General features: G+C 46.3%; 5 protein-coding genes across 5 annotated transcripts; 4 read left to right on the plus strand and 1 right to left on the minus strand.

The window, feature by feature from the left end:
* Positions 1–1,706: 1,706 nt before the first annotated feature.
* HD556DRAFT_1310164 (uncharacterized protein) lies at positions 1,707–3,393 on the plus strand (the record flags this gene model as incomplete). Its single annotated transcript, XM_041300381.1, has 4 exons — positions 1,707–2,022; positions 2,235–2,265; positions 2,317–2,890; positions 2,956–3,393. 4 exons carry the CDS (start codon positions 1,707–1,709, stop codon positions 3,391–3,393), a joined length of 1,359 nt encoding a protein of 452 aa, XP_041157970.1.
* Positions 3,394–3,844: 451 nt separating this feature from the next.
* Positions 3,845–4,248, minus strand: HD556DRAFT_1486936 (uncharacterized protein). The gene is made up of 2 exons (XM_041308734.1): positions 4,135–4,248; positions 3,845–4,078 (listed from the first exon to the last, which is right to left on the minus strand). The coding sequence occupies exons 1-2, from the start codon at positions 4,221–4,223 to the stop codon at positions 3,979–3,981; spliced, it is 189 nt and encodes a 62-aa protein (XP_041157971.1). The 5' UTR covers positions 4,224–4,248; the 3' UTR covers positions 3,845–3,978.
* Positions 4,249–5,298: 1,050 nt separating this feature from the next.
* HD556DRAFT_1445582 (uncharacterized protein) lies at positions 5,299–6,870 on the plus strand (the record flags this gene model as incomplete). Its single annotated transcript, XM_041306960.1, has 9 exons — positions 5,299–5,488; positions 5,550–5,658; positions 5,707–5,819; positions 5,885–6,059; positions 6,109–6,247; positions 6,301–6,369; positions 6,418–6,492; positions 6,543–6,697; positions 6,750–6,870. The coding sequence occupies 9 exons, from the start codon at positions 5,299–5,301 to the stop codon at positions 6,868–6,870; spliced, it is 1,146 nt and encodes a 381-aa protein (XP_041157972.1).
* A 2,786-nt stretch (positions 6,871–9,656) lies between these two features.
* Positions 9,657–10,734, plus strand: HD556DRAFT_1445583 (kinase-like domain-containing protein; the record flags this gene model as incomplete). Its single annotated transcript, XM_041306961.1, has 4 exons — positions 9,657–9,726; positions 9,775–9,938; positions 10,039–10,053; positions 10,105–10,734. The coding sequence occupies 4 exons, from the start codon at positions 9,657–9,659 to the stop codon at positions 10,732–10,734; spliced, it is 879 nt and encodes a 292-aa protein (XP_041157973.1).
* A 1,123-nt stretch (positions 10,735–11,857) lies between these two features.
* On the plus strand, positions 11,858–12,551 carry HD556DRAFT_1445584 (uncharacterized protein; the record flags this gene model as incomplete). The annotated part of the gene is made up of 2 exons (XM_041306962.1): positions 11,858–12,339; positions 12,380–12,551. The coding sequence occupies 2 exons, from the start codon at positions 11,858–11,860 to the stop codon at positions 12,549–12,551; spliced, it is 654 nt and encodes a 217-aa protein (XP_041157974.1).
* Between the last annotated feature and the right edge of the window lie 3,589 nt (positions 12,552–16,140).

Below are 16,140 nucleotides of genomic sequence, written 5' to 3' on the forward strand. Positions count from 1 at the left end.
ACATTCATTGAAGTTGACATCGAACATGCGTCTCGCAGTGGCTCCAAAAGAAAATGTAGGAAATGCCAGCAATTCGTTATTGACCATGAAATGGCTTCTTTCCATCACTACATGGGGAGTGAGGATAATGGATCACTTGTCCACCCCCCATTGCCAGACCAATCATTGCAATCGCTACTGATGCCGTTGCCGTTGGTAGAGCTCTTCGCACGAACACCCCTACATTTCGAACTCCCACCACAGCCTCCTCCATCACCTCTAAGGTCTCTGCATCCGAGTTTGCTTGCCTTTGCATTGCCGGATCGAGAGGATGAGTTTGCAGCAGAGTTGGCAGAAAGGCTGGAGAGAGTTGTGGAGGAACTGAAAGATAGAGAGTGGGACTTGAACAATGCTGATATTTGGGAAGTCTGTACAAGTCTGCCTGACGAGTCCGAATCCGACTCGGATGATTAGTGTTACCATACCCGTAGTACTACCTCCAATTCAGTTTCAGTGTCATAGAGAAGCCTTCAGTGCTCAGCGATGACCTGTACTATTTGGAGTCTTCCCTGAGCTATCAGTGTCATAGGGAAGCCTGAGTCAGCGCTCAGTGGTGACCTGTACTATCCAGAGTCTTCTCTGACTCAACTAGTATCAAATTGATCAACAGCCTATGCCTCATTCGGCAATCCCAATTGTCATATAATACATAATAGACACTGCAAGTACTAGTAATTGAACACGGTGGGTCACCGTGATTGTGCCATCATGCAGAGCGATCATTACACTCATATTATCTGAGTTCCCACAATCCCACTTGGACTTGCTAACTCAAACTCTTCAAATCATTCAGAACAGATTCTCTTGCGCAGCCGCTGCCACGTAGATAGGCTCCCTAATTGCTAGTAGTACATGCCAGTGGTGCAGGCACGCTAGCGACATAATAACCCCAGCGCTTCTCCGCCGAGGACTCCGCACTTCCGAGTCTTCTTTAAAGAAGGTACTATGAACTTGTGCACTTGTGTCAGGGTGCTCGCTACCATAACATACTGCAATCATACTACCTCTCGTGAAGTCCTCACTTTAGTACTACTGCCAGTGCATCTTGGGATTTACCAGCATGCATCATGGCTTTAATGCTACTAGTACAAGTACATCATGATTAAGGGCTGCTAGTGGCGTCGATGCAAAATGTTTGGTAATCGGATCAGTTGGTTGGAAAATCCGAGTCATGGACTTGGATGTAGTCATGGTAACATTCAATACTCAATTTCAGGGATACTTCGACTTGTTTCAGAAAGCTCTGAGTCCAGATTTTCTTCATGAACTCACACGATACGATCATAGATCAGTCACTGCAACCAGAACACAGAAATCCACTGCATGTAGATGAATACTTAGTACTTCCAGCAGTGAAAATTTCCAGAAAGACTGCTGGTGCAACTTCCTCATGTACTAATAACAACTGAACCTGTTTTATGTGCTGTTGTAGAGTACTACTAGTACTCTTATTACTGTGAGTGCTCAGGTCACTGGCCCCATGGTGATTATTAATTGACGGTATTTGCCGTCCCTCCTGCCTGATGTGGAACCATTGTCATCACTTGTTATCTCTTCTGGTAGCTTCCACGTAAACTGGGGACCATCTAACCTCACAGTAACACAGGGAAGTTAAACCTGGTGCTCAGTGCTCAGTGTCAAACATCCATATACCACAAGTTCCAATCATGCCTGCCCTCGTAGCTCCAGCAGACAATAGCTCTTATTGCACTCCTGTTATTCCTAGCCCAGGTAGGCGCCATCAAATAAAGGGCTTCGTCGATGTACAAGCATCCAGGTCGCCTGCACTGAAACTCATCCCCAATAAATCAATGGCATCAAAATTACTACCGCCAAGCAAGATTTCCAAAAAGCCATCAGTCAAAACCCCTCTCCCTGTGGAAGAACAGGCGCAAGGGGAGAAACCGTTCAAAGTTGCCCTTGATGCTGTAGCAGATACAGTCATGGTGCAATGTCCGTTCCAAGGACAAGTTTTCACCTCCAGTACGTGTGACTAGAAGTAGACGCTTTGTCACGTTCTGATTGACCTTTGTGATCGAAGGGGTGGAGGACATCTTGAGGTATCAGCCGACTGCGGAGAAAAGTCGTCAGGCAAGTCCTTGAGTCAACGATTCAGTGCCACATTGCTTACCAAATATTGCAGGAATTCCGTGGTGTGGGAGTAGAAGACTTTAAATCGATAGAACGTGTTGTAGGGGAGTCGGGCCGATTAGTTATGAAACCCAGGTGAGCTTATCACAATCTAACCCATTTTGAGTAGTGCTTGATTCGTCCAAGGCTTACTTATGACTATAACAAACTCACACTCAGCATCGACATGCCTACTGCTATCCACGAAGAGCTGTTCGATTGTCTTAAGGAACACCTGACTTTGGCCATCGCCAATATGCCTTACAATTGCAGGGCAATCTGTCCTAGAATCCATATGAATTACTCTCTTGAAGTCCCCAGCAAATCCGTCACATCGGATATGGCTATATCTGGGCTTGGGGAGTGCGCGTTTTCGGAGGATAGGGAGCACGTCTTTGACAAGATGGAGACAGAAATCGAAGCTCATCCAGAGGTCGACTTCGCAGTCATCGTCTTGATACACGAGTCTGCATCGTTCGCGTCTCCTCTTCCCAATTCTACTGCATCCAATATCCTGCCCACTGGAGATGCTGCCGCCGATCTTCAACCTCTCTACATGAAATCCTTCATTCTACAGAGATCTACCCCGCGCCAGTTCGATCAGCCGCTCACGGTCGCTGATCATAACTGGTGTCAGGTGGGCTCCGTACAATATTTCGTTTGGATCAAAGGAGCTAACGGCGCCCCCATCAATGTTCACGATAACAACCCCCTGCTAATGGTGCGTGGCATAAGTTTGTATATCATATCTATCTGCTGCTTTTTCACTCATTTAACTTCACACAGACGTTGGCACCCACAGTAAACATGGGTGCCGTCACTGCCATGCTGGAGACAGGGCTGCGCCGGATGAGGGACTCTATGGTCAGCCTGACGCTGGAGATCGATAATGACGCGGATTGCTCTGCACTGCAAGCTGCCAACCCCACACTACCAATTGAGTGGGATCTCGGCATGTCAGGGATCTTGAGCGCGATAGACACCACCGCCTACCAACGTTATCTCAGCTGGAGTGTAGGTGTTAAACGCCCCAACGACTCCTTGTATACCCCATCCGACAGGGATGACACTCAACAACCACTGGCGACTCGCCCTCACACACGCTCCATGGCACGCAAGGTTGCGAGTACCTCCCAGCCTTCTCCTCGCAAGGCGAAGTCCAGAGGCAGAAGTGTTGGCAAGCCGCGTAGAAAGGCAGGCGCCGCTTCCGGAAGCACTCGTTAAGATACGTGTTGATCATTGTTGAAAAGGGTTTTAGTACGTATGATTTTGTTTTTCTGACTATACTATGCAACATTTTGTGATTGAATCGTCTGTAGCATAATCATGTATGATACTTCCGCAGTCTCGGCTTCTTCGTGAACACTGGTTTACTCACTCACGATAAATGTAGTTGTACTAGTACTAGATGTCACGGTTACCTCCATTTTCATTAGGCTTATTCAAATTCGCATCCAGGCTGGCTTTCCATACGTTCGTTAGAAATATTGTGACTGAGCTCAGTCTGGGCATTGTCACATTGCCCAAAAACATTATCCAGAACCTTGTCTTGTTGGCCTTATGTGAAATATCAGGTCGGTCTAGGAGCATATCATTATAGACGGGATTACAAAGAGAAATTAGGAAAAAAGACTAATACATAATTTGTACAAAGTCCATTGCACTACAGTCTAAACTAGTTACCAGTGTCACCGTCAACTAAAAAAGGAACTGAGCGCTATTTACAAATGAAACTTTGAAATGGATGCCCTCTAACTTCGGATGAGGAAAGGGAGAGACGGTCTTCTCATATGAGCGGGTCATCTAGATCTAAGATTGAACGGGGAATAGGTTTTGGTTGCGTGCGGCCATGTACACCTTAGAACCACGACGTGCCAGGTGCTTCACAGTTGAGTAGCCGATACCTGCGCTACAAAGCAACTGTATGAATAAAATTTGGGTCATGAGTGACAGTGTGACACTCACTGCTTTCCGCCTGTACTAATAGGTATGACTTTACCAGACAAGTCTGGTAGGTCAGTGACTGGGTCGAATGACTGTGAGAAGAAACCCATGGTGCCGAGATATATCAAGCATAGTTAGCTGTTTATATACAGGCCTGGCGATTGGGATGATTAGATGCATTGGCCTACGACATGCTTTGGGCAAGCGCACCGTGACTGTGACCATGGGTGTAGTACTGGTCCTGAAGGCCTGACGGACTTTGAAAGCCAACGCATCGGGCCGGCAATTTTTTACATCGCCAGCATACCGTCAGCAACAAAGGGCACAACTCCAACCAACCATTCATCCCCCCAAAGCGTAACCGTGGGCGTCCAAAAGGTTCCAAGAACCAGCCTGGCACGAAAAATGTTGGATGGCCCTACAAAAATGGGTAATCAGCCCACGCTAGGAACACAAAGGATAAAGGTACATGTTTCATTCCCGCTTGTATGCCTCTGCTATAACAGTGTCCAACAACTCGTGTACCTAGATGCAATCACTAACCAGAGCGTCAGGATGCAAAGATAGATTGACCTAGCGTCATCCTCGCCTACATGGCAGATGTTCGAATCAAGTTCAGATCTGCCATGTACGTATCCCTCACACTATGATGAGCTGACCTCTCGTTGACCTCAAATATCAGCTGTCATTTTTCCTTCTGCCAACTCCATTAGCCCTTGCCTGATTTTATTAAACGCACCAGTCAACCCTCGAATCAGGCTGGATTTCTGCCCTAGTCAATGTCATGTTCACTCATGCACCGCCATTCGTTTTTTCGAAGTGAGTACTGCTTTTTTTCAGCATACTTCGAGCCTGAGCGCTTTTGGAGCCAACTTCAAGGTTACACGGTATGCTAGTTGTAGTACTAGTAGGCTTTCAAGTTCATCGACGCCAAATTTGGAGGGGTGCCACGACTCAAATTATAGTTGGACCCCCCATCACATCCTCATTGGGCACTGCCCTATATGTCCTCAACACTTAGCGAGGGAATATATATACCAACAGTTCCAAGGTGGGTTTTCTTGTCTGTCTTCTTCCTAGTTCTCTTCACCGTCCTTCATCGTTACCATCGCTCATTGTTAATCATCTTATCACTCATTGGTCTTTCTTTCTTTTAGCCTCGCCTTGCCTCCACGCCTCACTTTTATGACTGAGTCAGAGCTCGACAGTCGCCATCAGACCCATGCTCTCGCACTTGCAGACCAGTCTGGGGCAGTCCCTACCTCTGCAGAAGCAAGGTCCAAGCGTCGCATCGGCGCATTAGAAGAGGAACTAGAAATGATGAAGCAAGACAGAGGAACTAAGCAGAGGTTCGTCAGTTACTACTTTGCTTACTGTCAGTTGGTACATCTTTCTCATGGCTTTTCATAGAAAGATGACCTACTACGTTGCTTAAGGCAGGGCAATATGGCGCATGGTCGTTCTTTATACCAACTTGGATGATTTGATCGCCGAAAATGACCGCAGGTACGAGGAGCAAGAACTTGAACTTGACAGTACCGGAGAGTAGGTGATCTTTTTTTATTCCATAGCGCGTTTAACTCTGCCATTCAGACAGGATCGTTTGCAACGTGGCTATATCTTACTCGCACAAGTTTTGCCGTGGCTGCACGAGAAGTTCGCTGAACTCGACATTGATGACTGCAAAGACATGAAGAAAAAGGCGAGTGATTTCAATTATGAAGCTTTTCGCGCTGTACATTGACAACCTTATAGCTTAAAAGAGGAGCAGATGCCGCCCATGGCGACGACACCTCCACTCTCAAGGACCTAGTCGCTGCCTGGCTCAATGAAGGCTTTCACCCATCTCGTTTACTCAGTTCTGACGACAAGCAGTCACGCGGCTTCATACATGACGTTTGTGGGAAGCTGCTTTGCCCTGCTGAATGGGACTGGGGTAATGACAAGTGAGTAATAGACTTCTTCGACTATTACACGACACTGATCCTGAGGTAGGGTGAAGGCTGGCATTCGTGACAGAATGTCAGACTATATCGTGTCGGAAAATTCTTGGCCGCTCTTTTTGTATGACAGCTACAAAGTTAATGCTGACAACCTCGAGCAAGGCCTCTTTAAATCCAAAATTTTAGTTCAGGTCAGTAATCCCACTGTCTTAGCATATAGTCATACTCATCGCTATGAATGCAGGCTTTCAAAGCCATATTTACATCTCCATCTTCCGCAAAGGAAGCTGATGGAGATGGCAATGGAGCTGACGTCCTAGAGAATCACCAGCGTGCCCGATGACAATTAACCCACGTCAAGGTCAAAACCTGTGTGGCCTCTATCATCGGCATGCGTAAAGTCACCCCTCGCTCCCTAGCATATATAGTCTGTCAGGTAGGTAAGCTTGAATAGCTGCAGCCCACGGCTCACATATATTGTTACAGGTTTGCTTCGCCCTGTCCAGCGTCTCATCTTGGCGTACAGTGGATGGCAACTTTGACTACGAAGCATTCTGGAATAATGTGGTGGACTTTTTTGAGGACGTCCCTGGCCCCGTCACCCAACGTAGGGTGAACGACCTTCTTGAATGGTGGACTAGGTATGGACTGTGTTCTAGCCTATAGTTCATATGTCTGATGTTTGCTGTATAGGAAAGTTTTTGGAAAAAGCCATCGCGAGGACCTGACGCCAGAAGTGGTATCCCGGATATCTGTTACAGCACTTGCTGAGCAGAGGAAGGTGCTGGAGGATGCCGCATTCGACTCAGACTAACTAGACGTTTCATTACCTTCCATCACACTTATGCTTTACCGATCACTGATGGTCAATAGGGACTGTTCAATTTAATGCACAATTGATTTCAGTGGTAGCCGTGTAGATATTGTTTAATATAACGCCTACTGTAAAATTCATTTTTCTTGTTAATCCGGCCATATCTGGGTAACACCCTGAATGTAACCAATTGTGTTCACGAGTGCCATGAGAGAAATTATATTTCATAGCTGCAGCGAGAAAGACAGGTTGCCTGTGTGCGGCATCCATAGCGAAATTTTGTCGAAACAATATGTCTGTGGAGGGGGAAGTCATCCCCAGTCTTGGACCAATGAGTATTGACTGACAGGGTCCGACGTGAGCGGTACATTTGATATAAGATAAAACGGTTATGCCATCCCAGATTCGTTGGATCTTAAGTGCCTTGTGGAGCGAAGGAATAATTGTTGCACTCACTGTTTGTCTTCGCGAAACCTGACGAGGATCGATCAATGGGCTCTGCAAAGGCAATTTTAGAACCACGGCACTCAACCTTCGCTGCTTCCAGCTATTACTGGCAGAAGGCTTTTTCTGTCACATCTGGAACACAGTAATAAGTTGGCACCTAAGGGCTTTGAGCTCATATCTGTCAAGTGTCTTTCTTCTGCAATATGTTCGACCATTGATCAGACACCGTGAACCTTGAATTGTTTACCAACCTTAGCAAAAGAACTGTATCTGTTCATCCCTAGAGTTTTATTCAACGATTGTCGTATTGGTTGAGAGTTATTTCCTATGCAAATGCCTGCCACAGCGCCCCAACTCACCTTTTGCATTGGAGCTTTGCCTTGCCTGACATTTACGAGCGGATAGAGCAGGGTGGCAATATTGTTTCCAACACGGCATTTCACCAATATCTGGCTCAATTTGGCACTCCAGTCCAACAGTTGACAAGTATTTAACCACCCCATGACCACGTGAATCGGATATCACAGGCAACATCATCTACCACTTGAGGCATCGTAAGTTGGATGCAATCTCGAAAGTAGTCTCGGAAACAAACAGTGGGCCAATCGCTTTGACAATGGTATCAATATAAAGTGGTAGCAGTGCTTTGTGTGAAGGATGTGATCGATGTCTTTGTTACCCTAGGCAAGTGTCTCCCAGGTAGGAATCAAATGCCTTATGTGCAACAAAGTAAACAGGCTGTTGAATTTAAACTCGCATCTTCTCATCACACAGTTAAACGTCAAGGACATAAATTTACAACCAGCATGAAGAGTTTCCAGCTTTTAGCATTCGTCATCTTATCTTTGTTACGACTTGGATAGGTCGAGCCTTCTCTAGTTGGAATGACTAATCGTCTAGCGGTCTCGTGTAGACAGAAGGACGGGTTCTAAGCTCGATCGAAGGTCAAGGTATCCTCCGACAAGCTTGGTAAGCGTGGCGGCTCGTCAAGCTGTAGGGCTAATGGATGTACGGCTAAGGTAGTGTCGGCTTGCCTTAGAAGTGCGGTCTAGACAGAGGGACTAGGGGTCACTCTGAAAGGATGTTCAAGGGAAAACCAAGTACTGGGATTGTACTAGTTTCTAGGGATCTACCAAGTATATCAAAGTAAGGAATACAATGATATGTGTCTATGTTATATAGTGTTCTAACTACATAGTTCGGGAGGAGTCTGTATCTGTGGATCTATCCTAGTCAGAGATAAGATTCATGAGGCAAGCCATGCTTGTCTGATAAGATGCATTGAGGCGCCTCTTCTATGTCAAGATAAGTACATGAGGCGCTCCAGCCTCTGGGTCCATCAACACATGAGGCGGCATGCGTTGGTCTAGTTCTACATGAGGCGGACAGCCATCATGATGGGATCGGGAGGCCTTCTAGGCCCGGGGTGACGTCATAGCAGCTCTAGACTGCTCTGGGTATCTAGCGGCATCCAGGCCGCTCTAGGCTTCTGGCAGTGTTCCGCCGTGTCGGTAAGTCGGGAAGAGGGAGCATAGGGTGAGGGTGGAGTGTTACTGTAACAATCTTACTAATATTTGAATGACTGAAGTACCATTTATCAATCGCAGCTGGCAATTTTTGTGCTGGCACTGACAAATCTGAACTACAATATACTTCCTTCCACTCAGTTTTATATTTCCCTTGCATGGACTTCCATGCAGAAGGCAATGTCTTGAGCATACCAAGACTTGGTTAGTCGCCTTCAAAACGCATCCTTCCTACATAAGGTCAGATATCTCTATGTAGACCCCCCCTCCACATTTGTGGGAATTGTTGTGATTGTTATTAATACATAGTCTAATATGATATTTTAATATCATCATCAGTTCACTGATGGAGCTCATAGTTTTCGCCTTTCTGTGGTGCTTGTATGCTCATTGGCAAAGGATAGAGATTACCCCATTACATAAGCACACTTACTTGGTTTTGTGGCACAGCACACTTGTTGGTGCCTTAGTTACACATTGCGTGCCCTGCGATTGAGGCCCCTGGTATCCTCCTGAATATGGTGCCTGGGGAGAATCAAATATGGATCACAAATTGAGCAGCGTTTTTAAGTTAGTCTAGTAGTCATCACTTAGTGATGTCACAGCTCGGCTCTTACCGATTTCCCAGCAGTTCGGCTGTTCCCATGAACCAAGTATGTGGGAACAATGGCTTGAGGTGGCTGGAAGCCGCCTCAAGCCAGCTAGAGACATGTGGCGGAACTCAATTTTAAGCTTTCCTGTTCTAACTTTCAAGCTCCCACTGGTGAAAACTTCAAGACTCGGTTGCATTGTCTACTTATCAAGTTGATTGCCATGAATAAGGTCCCAGTTCGAGTCGATGGGATATTTAGGCTCAGAGATGTGTTAGATTCAGGCTCATACGGTATGTACTATGTAGTATTCAATTGTATTGCTCTTATAATATACTTAGCTGTTGTATATTCGGCACGGAACATTATCACTGATGATTCTGTTGCCCTCAAACTCGAAACTGTTGTCAATGATTCATCTTCTGTTGAGCGTGAATACCACATTTTGAAACAACTTGAAGGTGGACTTGGCATTCCCCGCACCCTCTGGTTCGGTAGAGAGTCAGTATATCATGCTCTGGTTCTTGAACGCCTTGGGCCATCGCTCCACAAACTCTTCCTTGCAAACAATTGAAAATTTGGCCTTCTCAATGTCGTGAATATAGGAGACCAGTTGGTCAGTCAGTCGTTTGGTCTGAGATCTTTGTAGATAGGTTAACTTACTTTCCTAGCTCTCATGTCTTGAGTATATACACTCATGCAATTATGTTCACGGTGACATCAAACCGCAGAACGTCTTGGTGGGTCTCAGAACTCTGAGGCACACCACCTTCATCATCGATTTCGGTATCATGAAGACATACTGGAACACCACAACCAGTGACCATGTACCATTTTGCCATGGTCGACGTCTATCTGGCACCCCTGCATTTGCCTCAATAAACACTCACTTAGGAGTTAAGCCAGGTCGTCACGATGATCTTGAGTCGCTCACTTATATGTTAATCTATCTCTTATGTGGCTCTCTTCCATGGTTAACCAGCGATGACGAGAAGTTGCCCACCTCTACCATACTCGAGCACAAAGCACATGCTACCATTGCGGATATTTGTCATGGAATCCCCGTTGAGTTCGCGACATTTCTTATTTACACACGCTCTCTAGCATTTGCAGAGGACCCTGACTACAATCACCTATGTTCATTACTTCGAGGTCTTTGTGCCGCATTGCCTACACCAGCCACATGCAGGTTGGATTTCAATCAACCTGATGATGTTGTCATGCATCCTCCTCCGTTATCTGATCAACATTGCGTGGCTGAAGCAACGTCACCGCATCCACCAAAGGCAATGCGTAGATAGACTCGTGTGTGAGTAGTTTGTTTGTGTCATCTTCAAACTGAGCTTAGTTTATGTGAAAGGTCATGCCCACGCAATGACTTCCTACCGCATACTGCATCAACTCCATGGAGGAAACAGTTCTAGTCACAGAATGATGTATAACCTGTAGACTATAGTACTATGATGTATGCATCCCCTGTTGCGAATCTTGCGATCGCTTCTCTCACCTGCAGACTTCATTTATGTCGTAACAGATCATCAGAATGCTGAGGAGAGGAGTGTGGGATGGCGGGAGGTCAGACGGTTGTTAGAGGTGAAGTATATTGTTGGTGGATGGGACTTTTAGATTGCAGTTGTTTGCTGACATCGATGGAGGATTAAGTGTACTGTTTACACTAGAACTTGCATGTATTCTATGTTCTAACATATTGTAGAGTAATGAGCGGAAGTAGAACACATACATACATAGCCAAGCATGCGGCAAATAGCGTGTATTTTTTCGGCAGCAATATTCCCGTTATCTTCCCTTGCTGGTTCTTTCTAGTTTCTTTCCTCGTTCTCCGGTCCAGTTTAATCTCCCTTCCAGATGCTCTCACCTGCATATTGGTGAAGGTGCCTCGCCGGTTTTGAATATCAAGGTAGGTCCCATTTCAGCTACTGCCCCCTGTCTAACTCCTGCTCAGATCCTTTATTGTGGCCGAAGTTTGCTGATCAGTTGGATAGCATTAACATCACTGTTTTACGGTCAAACTTGTGTGTCATGTTTTTACTAGTATTATATATGAAAACTCACCTTTCCTGTATCATATAATTCATATTACTACCCTATAGGCTCGCTATGCATGTCAGGGATCTTTCACCAATGCGCTACCCCATTTTTGCCGGTCTTCTGCATGCACCCAACACGCATTTTTTATATGACTGTATGTTGGATAAGATCTATTACATCAAATGCAGTACTCACGACTTCTGAAGGTATTCTATGCATCACAGTATCACCATCAAATGAATCATGCTACTGTATCGTGCATTGCCTTGGGATTTACCATTTGGTGCGTACATTAACGTGTTCTGGGATTTCCCAGAATGAATGTTTATATATACTGATGATTCTGTTGTTGGATTATTACCATTACTACCACAGATGCCAAGTCGCCGACATGGGCAGAACAAGGCACAGGCAGTGGCCTCCCCCACCACTGCTGCTATCCCCGTCACTACTGCTGCTATCCTCGTCGCCACTGCTGCTATCCCCATCACCACTGCTGCTATCCCTGCTGCTGCTGCTGTGAATACTACTACTCTTCAAAATGCCCGTTGGCGACGACTTCCTGCTAGATACAGGACCTCTGATGCAGCTCCCCCTGGTCCAGATGAGGGTGAAACCTTCGACCTCGAGAATATCTCAGGGGATGAAGAGGAACCAAGTGATTTGCCAGTGCCTGCCACTATGACGCCTGTAGGCTCTCATACAAGCCCACTCCAGACCGTCACCAGCACCATTCGGACTGACCCTTTGGCCACTGGCAACCTTAAGCAAGCCAAAGGGCCAATGGATATAGCTCACTTTTACCAGGTTGATACCGATACTAAGGGCAAAACTTGCATCCCTTGCGAGCAAGTATTGTATCTGCAATCTTTTGTTGTTTCTCACACCTTTCATCAGAGCACTACATGAGATCGACGAAATGCACAAGGTCATGGTATATGCAGGTTCAACATCCACTTCAGCTCCCCGAGCGCATGCCTTCACTTATCACACCGAACTTTATTTGGAAGCAGCAGAACATTTCGGCTGGCGCATCCTGATAAAGGATCTAAGTGAACGCCTAGCTTAAGGATGGACGCTCGCAACAATTCACGCACGGCTCAAGAAATCGCCTTGTACAATACAATCACTTGGTCCTCCTCCTAATCAGGGATCTGGTGCCTTGCTCGTGGGAGCCAGCTGTTACAAGTAACATCGGTCACGTGGCCCCCCTATCATTTTCCCTTCATCCTCGCCCTTACCATCTACCGGCTCGTTTTCCTCTACCAGATATCCGTTGACCGGATCCTCGGGACCGTTCCCGTCCCTCGTCTCCACCCCATCATCCACCATATCTCTGACAACGCACCAACGTGCGCACGTGCTTTGGCACCTTGACTCGTCTAGACTCATGCCACCAACATGGCTTTCCCTTCTCGTCCCCCTTGACTCGCACCTGCTGTGCATTGTAACTTTACCGTTGACCCGGTCCAACGTTCTTCAGTCTCATTCCGCATTTCGACCTCTCATCACTAATCAGGCTGTGTTGCCAACGTACCTATACCCTTTCCGTTTCCCCTTTACCCTTACCTACAGTACGGTAACCCAGCCCTCAACCCTCTCCACTTAGTATAAGTAGTCGGTCATCTTGTATTAGATTCCCTAACTTGAATCTACTCAATCTTCCCTCGAAACTACTTCCTTCAAGAGCCTCTCAGCTCTTGTCTCTAGTACGACTTTCTTAGGTGCTTGTTGCATCTAAGTCTACCTCGATCAACGGTCATCGTTAGGACAAGACTGTCCTTCCTTTGACTTCAGTGACTTCACAGACAGTCGTCTTAGAAGTCACGTGACACGCGCATCTGTGATATCTGCCGACTCAATGTCGCCAGTCTCACTCGCTAGTCTCACTCGCTATACCGGACCCTTCCAGTTATGTCACAAACATTAGCGGATGACGCCCCTCTCAGGGCTCCGCGTAACAGATCTATTTGAGTGCGTAACACCAGCTCTCCAGAGGATGCGATTCCAGACTTCACACTTGATGAAATGCATCGTCAAATTGTGAAGTTTATCGTTGCCGATGATCAAGTGAGTCGCAGTTCACCCCCTACAGGCACTATTAATAATTTCCCCCAGGCGATAAACATGATTGAGTGTCCTGAATTTAGACACCTCATCCGTTTCCTGCGGCCAGAAATTGGTGAGACTGGCCTATTTCACCGCACGAAGGCTCGTGAAATGATCATCGAGCAATGGCAAGAATATTTCCTGGCCTTGAAGACCAACCTTGCTGTAAGTGCATGGTTGTCAAGCATCTCGTGACGTATCTTATTCCTTTTAGAATGCTCAGGGTAAAGTTTGCTTTACATCTGACCTGTGGTCGGATTATAAGCTCCGGCCATTCATGGCCATCACAACTCATTGGATTGCTAAGGCTGATAAAGATTCGATGCTCGTGCTAAAGGCGGCCCTCATTGCTTTCCATCATGTTCCCGGTAGTCATGATGGACCATCTCTTGGTTCTGTGATATTATATCTCCTCGATCGTGCAGAGACTGCGACCAAGGTCAGTACTAATTCATATTGTATCGCATGTTCTGATGTCATTTAGACAGGGCATTTTACTCTTGACAACACAGGTAACAACCATACCGCAATGCAGGAGCTTTCGACCTTACTTGGGCAACATGGCATTGATTTCAATCTGACTGAACACAGGATACCATGTTTTCCGCACATCGTAAACATATGCGTGAAGCATATTATCGATGAATACACTACTGCCGACTTCTCTGTTGTGGCCAATACATGGTCAGTCAAGGGTCAGATCATTGACAAACCAGATTACATCCAGGCTGTGCAAAACAACCAGACATGTCGTACAGCTGATCCGTGCATCAAACCAGCGGTGTGACAGGTTTCATGACACTATCCTTAGGGGTAATGAGGAGGGATGGTTTCGAGATGACACAGGCGAGTGTACACAGCTCCCAGTCGTAGAGGTCCTCCTAGATGAGCCTACTAGATGGGATTCAGTATATGTTATGATCAACCGCTTGTGGACACTCCGTCAGGTAAGATGCCCACCACTAAACATATCACATAGACTAATACTGGCCCAGGCAATAAGTGCCTTTTTCGACGCTTGGCCTCAATGCAACATATCTGAGAGAAAATTGAGTGAAATAGATTGGCAGTTCCTCGAGGATCTGGAAGTGATATTGGAGGTGTGTTCGAACTTCAAAACCCATTATGCATCTTACAATTTCATACCAGGCTCCCCACATCACCCAGCAAAAACTCTCTAGTGAAAGCACTCCCTTGCTGAGTCATGCGGTTCCGGTGTTTGAAGAGATGATTGAGGGCTGGGAGTCTATTTGCCTGCACACGCCTCATTGTAAACCTTTTGTCGACATAGGCTTAACCTGGGCAAGCAAATACACCACCCGGATGAGTGTGACACATGCTTATGCTGTCGCTATGTGTCAGTCCCATGTTTTTTTTTCAAAATAAATGTTGATCTCATGATTACTTTTGTAGTTGTTGACCCTACGATGTGAATGTCATGGATCAACACTCAATGGGAGGTGGACCGAATTGCTGCTACCAAGGATTTTATCGTGAAGTTGGTATGTCTCCGTAATATGTCATGGTAAAGGTGCAACTTTGGACTGATTTGTTCCGCAGATGCATAGCAAGAGAGCAGAACGCTCTGATCCTGCGCAATGTCAACCTGTAGTAGCTATACAACAACAACCACGTACACTAGGTGCGCGTCGCTACGGACTTCCCGAGGCGCATGTGTTGCATCCCCATGACAATGGTCAAACTGTAGATCAAGAGTTCACGGCATACACTACGGCTGCTCTTAGTCCTCAGGGAACAGATGTACTTATGTTTTGGAATGTGAGTCCATTCGCCTTCAAGTCCCACCCTTTGTCGTTAACCACAAGTTGTCAACCAGGCTTCACAGTCCATGTTCCCAACCATCTACTCAATCGCCATGGACTATACTCCAATACAAGCCTCTGCTGTGCCTTGCGAGCGGGTATTTTCCTCGAGTAGCAAAACTCATATGAAAAAAAGGAATCGTCTCAGCCCTGTTTTGATGGAAGCGTTACAGATGGTCAAATTTTTTCTGAAGAAAGAACACCTCGACTTCACTAAAGGTTGGGCAGCCTCTCAATGGGATATGGAACAGTGCATGGTATACGACAGAAGCTCCTATGAGCACTTGACACCTTCCGCCAATGCCAACGATACTCTTCTCAGAGCTATAGCGGAGGATGAGTGTGATAACATCAAGGACACTGCTACTATCTACGACAAGTGACACTTCTTACTTTTCTTGTCTGACTTTACCGTTTCTCATTTCTTGCGGGTTGTTTACCATGTGCTACAGAGATTGTGTCAATATACTGATTGTTCTGATAACAAACCAGCAGATTTAGCATTGCTGACCCGAGTCGTTGCTCACCATTCCTAGGAAGTGAGTCTGTCGATCCTTGTTCGATCTCGGGCCATGCTGACCCAAGTCGTTGCTCACCATAAGTCTGTCAATCCTTTTTCATTCTCGGGCCATGCTGACCCAAGTCGTTGCCCATCGTTCACAGGAAGTTGGTCTGTCGATCCTTGTTCGATCTCGGTTGACTCTGGTTCTCCTTCCATACCCACGA

The sequence above is a fragment of the Suillus plorans genome, assembly GCF_016647745.1.
Source record: "Suillus plorans strain S12 chromosome Unknown HD556scaffold_45, whole genome shotgun sequence".
Classification (NCBI taxonomy): domain Eukaryota; kingdom Fungi; phylum Basidiomycota; class Agaricomycetes; order Boletales; family Suillaceae; genus Suillus; species Suillus plorans.

Bases quoted from the DNA above. Each gene is read 5' to 3' on its own strand.
- HD556DRAFT_1486936 (XM_041308734.1), bottom strand. From the start codon at position 4,223: ATGGGTTTCTTCTCACAGTCATTCGACCCAGTCACTGACCTACCAGAC. The intron at 4,079-4,134 runs GTGAGTGTCACA...GTTGCTTTGTAG, and splicing joins ATTAGTACAGGCGGAAAGCA to CGCAGGTATCGGCTACTCAA.